Below are 12,069 nucleotides of genomic sequence, written 5' to 3'. Positions count from 1 at the left end.
TCGGTAGGCTACTCAACACGAATTTATTCGTGTCCAAAGGCATTTCATTTTTTTCGTGTCACTCAGCACGACTTTCAATCTAATGTATTTCAATGGGGCGTATTTTTCGTGCTTGCACCACGTTTTTCTTTCGAGAGTTGTTTTTTCTCAATTGGTATTCATTTTGCCAACTTTAAGGGCTACATTACACAACATTTAATCAGGAGATTTTAATCCTTGTTTTTATTGCTTTATATTCGGTATAGGCTACTCAACATGAATCTATTTATTAGTGTCCATGGGCTCAAATTTTCTTCTTTTTTTCGTGTCATTCAGCACGACTTTCAATCCAATGTATTTCAATGGGACGTATTTTTCGTGCCTGCACCACGTTTTTTTTTCGAGAGCACCGTATTGTTTTTTCTCAATTGTTATTAATTTTGCAGACTTTAAGGGCTACATTACACAACATTTAATCAGGTGATTTTAATCCTCGTTTTTATTGCTTTATATTCGGTATAGGCTACTCAACATGAATCTATTGATTCGTGTTCATAGGCACGAATTTCCTTCTTTTTTTCGTGTCACTCAGCACGACTTTCAATCTAATGTATTTCAATGGGACGTATTTTTCGTGCCTGCACCACGTTTTTTTTCGAGAGCACGGTAGGCTATTGTTTTTTCTCAATTGTTATTAATTTTGCAGACTTTAAGGGCTACATTACTCAACATTTAATCAGGTGATTTCAATCCTCGTTTTTATTACTTTATATTCGGTATAGGCTACTCAACACAAATTGATTCGTGTCCATGGGCACGAATTTCCTTCCTTTTTTCGTGTCACTCAGCACGACTTTCAATCTAATGTATTTCAATGGGACGTCTTTTTCGTGCCTGCACCACGTTTTTCTTTCAAAACACAGTATTGTTATTTTTATTTTTTTTTGTGATTCATTTAGAAAACTTTAGGGGCTACTTTGCCCATCATTTAATCAGGAGATTTTAATCCTTGTTTTATTGCTTTTTAAATTATAATCGGTAGGCTACTCAACATTGTAAACCATCGTCAGTGCTTCCTTACATTAAAAAAATATGTATATTATTCCTGAATGCGAGTGCAAAGTTGAGTTACGGCTATTGCTTCTAAATATTCCTGTTTCTTTGCTGAAAAATACCGGTTTTCCATCGGTTTGGCGTGTCAAATCTAACAGTAACTACATTTCCCACGAGCCTTATCGACCGTTACTATGGATGACGACAGATAAAACTGAGGACCCGCCACCGATTCTCTTTTAATGATATCCTCATCTTTTTTCAACACACACGCGAAAGTGTGCTTGATAATTCAACAATACTATGTGTTATGGCCATCAGTTTTATTTGTTTCCAGTATTACCCATGATCATCAGCTTCCGTTGCTATGGAGACGGAGCCAGCCCGCCCTGTAATTGGGTGATTTCTTCAGTGATTTCTCATTGCGCTCAAACCACTTTCCAGGTAAGTTGCTAGGCTCATTCGTACGTAACGATCACGTTTTGCTATAAATAATTGATGCATTTGCCATATTAGATTCACATGATTTACACGTTAGGGCAACGAATTAAAGCCCGTCCAAGGTTTGCTCATTATCAGAAAAAAATCCTGTGAAATTAGGCTTGCTAAATGGATAGCCAACTTCAACATGCTAACTCTAACGTTAGTTATCTAAAATATGTAATTTTCTCTCGATCATCGTGGTTCACCCACAGTGTCACTGTAATGTGTCAGTAATAACAATATTATCACTTGGTCTAAACTTATACTGCACATAACGCTGCCTTTTAATCTGGGATGTCGAACCCCAGGCACATGTTACGCGCGCGCGCCTTTAAAAAAAAATTACGCGCACAGGAAATAGGAGCAACGTGAATCTGTATTTATTTATTTTAAGTATTTATAAGAAAATGGGAATCACTCACTATTAGGGTCATTAATAGGGTACATAAACACTACATAATCAACATTTTCTGTTGTTCTCCATGCAGATCCTGTCAAACACATCACCTGTCCGAACCTATAGCCACACCTGATTTCAAAACCCAAAGGCACTTTTAAGAGCCAACCTCAATCTCTTCTTTATTTTCTATATCTCACATTCTCTCTGTTCTCAATATCTATATTTCTCTCTCCATCTATCTCACAGTCTTTATCTATTGCTCGTTCTTTTCTCTCTGTCTGTCTTTGTCTACTTGTCTCTTATCCATCTTTGTCTGTCTGTCTGTCTGTCTGTCTGTCTGTATCTGACTGTTATAATGCCGGGGGGGTCTACAAAAAAGAACTGCCCTTTTTGTCAGGGCATTTTATTTTGTGCACAAAAGGTCTGTTCACACTGTAAAAAGGAGCAACCTCAGAAGCAGCGCCTCAAGAAGAAGCTTCAGAGGTTTGATGAGAAGCGAGATGAATGGGTGGTTGGTCGTAAGAAAAACCACAACATTGCATCCATCAAGGATGAAGCCAATATCCTGGTACGTACAATTTCATACATGACATTAAACTTTCCAGATCATCTAGGAAGTACATTCAGTGGTACCATTTGTTATTAAGTGAGCATGCCAGCGCAAGGTCAGAAAGACAGTATTTTTTGCCAATATAGATAAAGTTAAATTATTTTTTTCTAATGATACTTTGTCCTCCCTGTGTCATCAGAACTAATTTAAAAGTACAATTTAACTATCAAATTTGAAGGTAGATGTAATTGTGATTTTTAGTTTTTATTTTAGTGGTAGGCTAATACCCTAAAGTAAACACATCTTCACCATAACACATCACAGACCTTAATGATCTACCAGAGCAAAATTTGAACACACAGCAAATATAATTGATACTCAGGAATTCTTGAGTTCATAACAAATACAGGCATGTATTGTGACAGAATTGCAATATAATAATCAAACTTTCTTATCGAGTGGATGAGAAATAACAAATGAACTGCATTCATACTGTACTACTCAAAACAACAATGTGCACGTGTCTACTGTAAATATGTGCAGCATTCACCCATTTGGTCATGTTATCACTAAGGTTCTGCCTTTTTAAAATAAATCTTTAGATTGTCATTGTCCAGTTGCACAATGGCTACATAATCTTATCAACGTAGGTGCAAAACCCAAGCTCCTAATATTACAAAAAGTTATATTTTAACCTTATTTTCTATATATATATTTGTTTTTTTTGCTTCTACTGTATGAGCCTTCCTGTTTGCACATACTTGGTTTTACAAAAGCAAAACTCACTATTAGGTTAAAAATCCTGAATGGCAGTAACCTGGATGCTGTCATTAATAATGTTATATTTTCTTAATAATTAATATTCCTAGTTATTTTTTATGTTGTTTTTCTATTTCATTAAACAGCAAAAATACACAATGTTGTCATTGCAGCTTGAGAAACTCCATGCCATTGGATACAAGCCAGTTCTGCTTCTTGGAAAGGAGACCAAAAAAAAAGAAATGAAGTGTGAAATATTAACCCCTCGCTGCACCCTCTCCGCCTATGCCCAGGACTACCTTCAGAAGATAGGTTCATTTTATGAATACCTTTGTGAAGGTGAGATGCATGCACTGTATCTTAAAGTCACAGTTCACAATTTGTGTTGAGAGCGCAAAAGATTTTATTATCTTAAAGGAGATTTAACATTGAGCTTAATTTTTTGTAAATCACAAAAATCTGGACATACTAATTGAACACATGAAATTCGCAAAGACACGTTTTGGTTACTGGGTCAATGAATTAAATGATATATATATATATATATATATATATATATATATATATATATATATATATATATATATATATATATAAATATATATATATATATATATATATATATATATATATATATATATATATATATATATATATATTCAATAAAACAATATCAAGGACGGCGCTAAAATGTAGAGCATTACCAGAAATAACACAAAGAAAAAGAAAACAATCAAATGTTGGCTGGATACACCAAAAACTTACACTGCTACTAACTTTGAGGCATAACCCAGACTGTAAACAAACATTATACTTGTCATTTTTTGAATAGATATTATGAGCAGTTTGGGTTTTATTTTCCCGACTTAAAGATATATTGTATTGGTTATAGTCATTGGAAATCAATCAAATATATTGCAGATATCTAATACATCCAGTTGACACTCAATAGTTCTCCTGCAATCAAAAGTGCCTTCAAATCTGGTTGGGCAAAATTTGGACTAGGCCTATATTATTATGAGCAGTTTGGGTTTTATTTTCCCGACTTAAAGATATATTGTATTGGTTATAGTCATTGGAAATCAATCAAATATATTGCAGATATCTAATACATCCAGTTGACACTCAATAGTTCTCCTGCAATCAAAAGTGCCTTCAAATCTGGTTGGGCAAAATTTGGACTAGGCCTATATGATTCAAACAGATTAAAACTTAAAACAGGTACAGATCAAGCTTATGGTTAACCTCTATGTTTTAAATAAGCAAAACACAACACTTGTTTAACTTGCACAGGTTGGACCCAGGATTCCAGTGGCAATGATGATCAGCTGATTACGCTGCATCTCACACCCTGTGACCCATTGGAGAACAAGCAACCGGAAGAAGGTGAGCAGGCGAGCCCCGTGGAGGGGCAGGTGGATCAGGCGAGCCCCGTGGAGGGGCAGGTGGAGCAGGCGAGCCCCGTGGAGGGGCAGGTGGAGCAGGCGAGCCCCGTGGAGGGGCAGGTGGAGCAGGCGAGCCCCGTGGAGGGGCAGGTGGAGCAGACGAGCCCCGTGGAGGGGCAGGTGGAGCAGACGAGCCCTGTGGAGGGGCAGGTGGAGCAGACGAGCCCCGTGGAGGGGCAGGTGGAGCAGACGAGCCCTGTGGAGGGGCAGGTGGAGCAGACGAGCCCTGTGGAGGGGCAGGTGGAGCAGACGAGCCCTGTGGAGGGGCAGGTGGAGCAGACGAGCCCTGTGGAGGGGCAGGTGGAGCAGACGAGCCCAATGGAGGGGCAAGGTAATTAGAACAAATTTAAAGAGTTACAGTTTATATTTGTAAAGGCCTAAAGTGTTTGACCAATGGGTTACCTTGAATTTACTTGACTTCCAGTTTATTTCCCCCATAGAGCTTGATGCAGGTTAGGGCTCTTTTCAGCATCGACATTGCAATGTGTGCATGTGAAATAGTCACAATGCAGGATGCATGATGTCAAGTAGGGGAAATGAACTCAAACACACCATGCTATAACTTTTTTGCTGGTTGATAAATTAAAACTCACAAGGTTCTCATTTTCCATGGATAATCTGCTAGAAAAGTTGATCTGATATTACATAATTAGATGGTCTATCCGATTCTGTACTAGGGCTTTTGGAAGGAATTTTGTGAGTCTATTATAAATCTAAAAGTAAAAAAAAATGCTACTAATCGAATGCTGAAATTACTTGGCCAAAATTAAAGATTAAAGATATTAGGATAATTTGAATATTCAAAATAATTGGGAATGTCAGTGTCCCATGCACACTAAACTTGAAGGCAACATATCTCAATTTATCAGATTGCTATGAAATTTGATGAGCACATTTCATGCTCACAACCACACCACCATTTTCCCACCCCTTGCGTTCCTTGATCAAGTCAGCGAAGGATCAGCTCTTGTTGAAACAAATTAGGATTATCACAAACAGGATGGACATAAGCGAGAAAGTGAAACACGTGGAGTAAATGGAGCAACCTTAATTCAATCGCAATAAGACTACATGTACTTTACACCTATTAATACATGTACTGCCACACTTGTGCGACGTTGTGGTCTTTCAGTATTTTAAATAATAAGTTAAAGATTTATTTGGTATATGAGTAATTTTCTTTCTCCAAACCCATTGCTGTCTTCACAGGGTCAGCCAGGGGCACAGTTGCAAGTCGCAAAAAGAAAAAGTCAGGTATGTAAATAATGTTTGTTGGGTAATTATTGGTGGTTCTGATAACTGTTACCATAGCTCATTAGTCAAGCAGATTCTCTTAAAGGGTTAGTTCACCCAAAAATGAAAATTCTGTCAGTAATTACTCTCCCTCATGTTGTTCCAACATTCATGTTTACCTCGAAGCTAATACTCCCGCTAGCATACAATAGCCACATTAGCAGTTAGCTGCTGTTTGTTACACACAGTAGAGCAATAAAAACACAGTCTTAAGGCCCGTTCACACCAAGGATGATAACTATAAAGATAACGATAAAGATATAATTCTAAAAATCGTTCTCCATATTAAAGAATAACAGAGTTCACACCACAACTATAACGATAAAGATATGAGGAACGATATCATAGGGATCACTTTCAGAACGATTTTTTTCCAGCTGTCGAACGATAAAACACTGACAGCCAATCAGAATCCATTCTAATTTAAAGGTCTCGCGCATTTAAAATGGATCTGGATCATCCGGGCGCGCGCGTGCTTAGAATAAAAAGTCCGTTATCGGTCGCTGGTGTGGACACATATATAGTTATCTTTATCGTTATCTTTATAGTTATCGTGCTTGGTGTGAACGGGCCTTTACCGTTTCAATTGCAGGCAAGTCTCTGATTGTTGAAAATGGCCCCTTTTTCCCGAGCTTCGATGCCAACTTCGCCTGATATTGCCCCAAATTTGTGAAGGATTCCGGCGTAAAATGTTTAGTTAGCACAGACACCAAACGTTAAGCCAGTGGGAAGGGTTGTAGGAACCGCGTCATTAAAAATGAATTTAATCCACTGGTCCCTGATAGCTAGGTCCGTTCTTGGTAGAGAAAACACATTTACATGTTGATTCTGGCAGTCAACAACAGAGCAACTCACGTGTGCACTACGTTTCTGCATCTTTCGCGACTGAATTGAATATGAGGGGGTAAGGGGCAGGGCAGGCTTCCCGCGGCATAGGTCTGCGGTGTCCATATATGGTATATCCTGCCCCGTCATGACGTCAAGTCGGGGCTGAAATTAAAATCTCGTATTTGAGTGCGCGTGCACGCTTGCTGGTTGATGAATCCTGGGGTAAACAAACGCTTCACTTTTAAATATCGGCTTCCCGGCCAGTGTATAATCGTTAGGCAATCATAACATACATTGATTCTCGTGGAAAAGTGAAAATTACAGGTTATGACTCCTTTAAGATTGAGCAACTGGAGTCACTTGGACTATATTAACAATCTCTTTAATACATTTTCTGGGCCAGCAAGTTTCAATCCCTTAGTAGCCTATGGAAATGTGATCCAGCTCTCAGATTTAATCAAAAATATCTTAATTTGTGATCCGAAGATGAACGAAGGTCTTACGGGGTTGGAAGAACAACATGAGGGTGAGTAATTACTGACAGAATTTTCATATTTGGGTGAACTAACCCTTTAAGTAAATAAATGAATTACGCAAATAGAATTTAAAGGGGACCTATTATGCTAATTTCCAGTTCTATATTTTTGTTCTGATAGTCCACTAGAGTAGCTTTGCATTATCCTTAAAAAAAAATCCTTATTTATCTTGAACTGGTCCTTTATGCAGACCCTGTCTGAAACGAGTCGTTTTAGATGGAGTATTCTATAAGCCTACTATGATTACTATTCTAATGAGCCTCAGCCTGCATGTCATGTAAAATGTGGAGCCAAATATAAACAGCGTGTTTGCAGACACATTAACTGAAATAGAGGATGGTCTTTTTCCATATTTCAGGGGTCTCTACTCTCTAGACACACCAGGGAGTCAGGGACACATATTTATGTTGAAAAGACATTACAAAGTGCATTTTGTCTAATTAATGTAAATGTGTTTTTTTGTTTTTTGTTTTTTCTCACAGGGGGACCAAGGCATATGCCGGAAAGGAAAAGGTCACAAAAGAGTAAGTGCATTGCATGTAAATGCAATGATTGATACTTTGCTATACATTGCAACTTTTACCCCGGTTTATTTGCTATAGTTCCATTGCTTTTTTTTAACTACTTAAAACAGACAATTAGTCAAAATTTTATTTATTTATTTAATCATTTAGCAAAAGCTTTTATCCAAAGCGACTTAGCGACCCGCAACAGGGCAACAATATGTAAATGTCTTGACCAGTCCAGCTAGTCCAGCGTAGCACACATAACCATGATTATTCATAATAGATATAGAATAGTAATAATAATAATAATAATAATAATAGTAGTACATAATAGTAATAGTGAGATTAGTACAATTGACAACCTATAAAATCCAACAGGCTTAATTAGTCTAATTTGACCAAAATGCATTGTAGTAGTAGAAGCAGCAGCAGTGGAGTATTCTCAGTTGTGAGCTGTGGCTTAGCAGTAGTATGGTTATTCAAGCAAGCATACCACATTGGAAATTAGTGATTTGGTTCCATGGTACATGTTTTGATTAGTGATAAACATCACTTGTTGTCATCCTTGCAAGTCTGCTCCCTACTTAAAGGGATACTCCACTTTTTTTGGAAATAGGCTCATTTTACAACTCCCCCATAGTTGTACAGTCAAAATACAGTAATATGTAGCAGCGCCTGAAAATGGTCGACCCTAGTCTACCGAGCTGGGGACTATTTTCAGGCGCTGCGTCATATCATTACGTCTGCTGGACTCATGGTACGGCAGCAAAGTTTCTTGATTATTACGCAGGAATGAGAGTATAGTTCCTAGCCATATCAGCCTAGAAAATCACAAAGTGATTCATAGTTGTAAGTCTTCATAGTTGTGTTTATTTTGTTCCTAAACTAACTAATAAGTATTTGAAACGTGTTTTTGTTCACAGATTGCTCCTACCACACTCGCCTAGAGGCTTTCCCCATCAGGAGTGTAGTAAGAGAAAGAGTGAGAAAGGTTAGACAGTCATAAAGGAACTGCAGAGTGTAGGCAGTATGCAGAGTGCAATATAGGATTTAGAAACTTCCTTGTGAGTTGGCAAATACATATTACAGTATACATACCATAATTGTTAGGTAGATGCTTTTTATGTGTTTGGTCTTTTTTGAATTACAGTTTAGAAAGGAGTGTCTACTGAAAATAATGACCCATTGTATCAATGAAACTCAGTGCCTATAACCAGACATAATAGCCTTATGCTAAGAATGGAATTATTTATTTATTTTTCTTGATAGGGCAAAGCAGAAATGTTGGTTGACTGGGAGCCCTGTCCAGTATGGTAAGTATTTCTCTGTTCTTCTGCTTTATGAATTAGAGATAGGGGGGTTGGCTACAATACTTTTTCTATTAATCCGTTCTGTTTCAGATTAAACAAGCATTATAACAAGTGTAAAGCACACATCATTACAGAACTATAACAGTTTCATTTTCCATCTATGAAGGACCACCACCATTAATGCATGCATGAAGGTGGTGGTCCTTCATAGATGGAAAATTAAACTGTTATTCCCTAAAAATTCCCTTCTGTTTTTAGTGGTGAGCAGTGGGCCCAGTCCTGGCAGCCAAAGGATTCTCTCCGAAATAATGAAAATAAATAAAATGTATGTTTTGAACTCCATTTTGGTTTCAGCGTATTTATTCAATTGTTTCTGTTTTGCATTTGAAGTCGTATCTCATCTTTCTGTAGTAATGAAAAGGTGAAAATCTCCAAGAATGTGACCTGGAGTTTAATCTCGAGAGGGCTGTACTAGAAATGTACTTAATCCAACTGAATTTTCTTCTTCAGATGTTATTCAAAAGCATGTTTTCATATTTCATGATTATACATTGCACTTTTATTTTATTACAGTTGACGCGTAACTTGATTTCATGTTCTGTTGTCTGTGCTTTTCAAAGTTCACTTAACCTCACTGTGCACTGTTAAGAAATACAGCCTTATGGCTTGTTTGACATGAAGCTTAAATATGAAGTTCAACAAATAAGACTGACCTTCTTTATACTCACTCATTACTTTATATCTTTTACATTCTCTCTCACTCTCTTCTACTCCAAACTCATCAGCTGACTGGGCGTTTTACGTCTTAAACCAAATGTATTTTCTTCTCAACCCTCTTGAGCCAATCGTGTCATAGGTCCCTCCGCTGTGCTCATCAGGAGAAGAGCTCCACATTCATCCAGATCTCAGCATTGCTACTCACCCCTTCACCACCACCAGTGTCGGCTCCATGTAGGGGATATCCCTCTTCATATCATGCATTTCTCTACAGTACACCTTTAAAAGAACGATGTTTCGATGTGTTCCAATTGCCAAAGACTATATAGTTTCTACTTGTCATGCACCTTGTCAATAAATTTGTTTGATCACCCTTTAAGCCTCTTGTGAGTAATAAAGCAATACATAAGCATTTGGTGTATTTTCACTTATATTTTTGTGAAAGACCACAAATACACTATGATAACACTTGCAAAAGATGATAATTTTTGTTTTTACTTTTCCATACATCAAATTCAAAACAATATGATGATGTGGTTGAGACAAAAGAAACAACCTTCATTGAGTATATTTATATGTGGAATTTGTTTAACTTTACAAGTGGATTCTTTTTAAATGAAAATGTAGCCTATATATAATTTAATCAGGGCCTTCAAGTTTTATAAAAAAATTGGAGTGAGGTTACATTTGTTTGGGGAGGAGCCCCTCAAATATTTGAAACAGTGACCCCTCGGCCCCAAGTTTTTGCTTGCAGTTCAGTTTTATCTATTGTTCATAATTGACCAGCACAAACAAATTATAACAATTGGTAAATCTGATGAAAAAAACATGCATATTTAATCCAAATAAAATAAATGGTTTTATATATTTCAAAAGATAAAGCATAGAACTGTGCGGAGCCGCTTGTTGGCTGAAGTACCAGTTCCATCTGTCACACTTTGATCTCTCTCACACACGTGATCTCTCTCTCTCTCTCTCTCTCTCTCTCTCTCTCTCTCTCTCTCTCTCTCTCTCTCTCTCTCTCTCACACACACACACACACACTGATTTAATTATAAAGATACATGGATCACCATGATTTTAGCTTCTAGAATAGAACAGTTTTTGTCACTAGTTAAAAGACAAATATTGATTTATTGTGAAGGTCTTGATCTGGACAGTATATCGCACATTTTGTCTCCTAATGCTGACATATTTATACACAGCAGTTTATTACATTCATCAGGGCAGGGGGCAAAACAAACACGTGGAGGCCATAATTAAATAATAATAATAAAAAATTAAAGGTCGCTCTTTGAAGGACTAAACTCCCGCCGACAAACTCGAATTCATTTCTACTGTAGGCTACAGCCTATAGCCTACCAGCTAAAACCACAGATGTTAAATCCTGGCGATTTTGTTTCACCCTGATCATCTAAATGCAGCATAATGTATGTTTTGGCTGTATAATGTATGTTTCTTGATATATATAATAGTAAAGACACATTTTTATAACCCTGGTCGGGAAACCAGAAGAACTACAAGTATGGTGGCTGATTTGTACACTTTGTAAGAAGTTCTATGGCGCGTCTCTTGTGGGAATTGTAGTTTATAAATAGCGTACATTGGAGATGGCCCTGATGGTTGTCCTACAACTACAATATCAGTTAAATATACTTAATGACCTGAGATCCTAGCGATTTTTTTTTATTTTGATCATTACTATCACTATATACACAAACTGTAGTTTTTTTAGGAGCCATGTAGAATCTCAAAAACAAACACACTCTACAATACACACTGGTGAGATAGGCTACATGCAAACCAATACTACAAAAACTAATGCGGTAATACGCAAGCGATGTTGGTTGTGGTTCTCTCCTTCAAAAACGTTTTCACATGATGAACACAACAAAAATTCAAAAATTCAAAAATTCAAACACAACAAAAATTTTTTTTTTTTCATTCCTTAATACAAAACAATACACCAAATAACACCAATAAAGATGATTCTGCTCCAGCATCCCATCTTTGGTCCTAACCAGTCATTGGGGGTAAAATCCCCTGGGACGCATGAAATGAAATGTGCAGGCAGACTTCTTCCAATCCATCGTGTCCTACAAAATTAGAAGCACTGATAATGCATCCTTTTTATAAAATGGAAGCATATATCTGTATGTGAGGCAATTTGATGCATTTCTTTTCATTAAAGTAGTATAGTGCAACAGCCA

At 37.2% G+C, this 12,069-nt stretch overlaps 1 protein-coding gene and 1 long non-coding RNA gene across 2 annotated transcripts; both read left to right on the top strand.

Moving 5' to 3' along the window:
* The first annotated feature begins 791 nt into the window (after window positions 1-791).
* On the top strand, window positions 792-3,537 carry LOC308707806. The gene is made up of 3 exons (XR_014032218.1): window positions 792-1,476; window positions 2,004-2,483; window positions 3,398-3,537. It is a non-coding gene; the product is annotated as an uncharacterized lncRNA (long non-coding RNA).
* A 35-nt stretch (window positions 3,538-3,572) lies between these two features.
* Window positions 3,573-10,225, top strand: LOC308707705 (uncharacterized protein; the record flags this gene model as incomplete). The annotated part of the gene is made up of 7 exons (XM_081394320.1): window positions 3,573-3,579; window positions 4,518-4,610; window positions 4,850-5,000; window positions 5,879-5,923; window positions 7,809-7,850; window positions 9,102-9,145; window positions 9,401-10,225. 7 exons carry the CDS (start codon window positions 3,573-3,575, stop codon window positions 9,565-9,567), a joined length of 549 nt encoding a protein of 182 aa, XP_081250446.1. The 3' UTR covers window positions 9,568-10,225.
* Between the last annotated feature and the right edge of the window lie 1,844 nt (window positions 10,226-12,069).

The sequence above is a fragment of the Scardinius erythrophthalmus genome, assembly GCF_964197995.2.
Source record: "Scardinius erythrophthalmus genome assembly, chromosome: 19".
In the NCBI taxonomy this organism is placed as follows: Eukaryota; Metazoa; Chordata; class Actinopteri; order Cypriniformes; family Leuciscidae; genus Scardinius; species Scardinius erythrophthalmus.
This window is presented reverse-complemented; position numbering and strand designations above follow the sequence as displayed.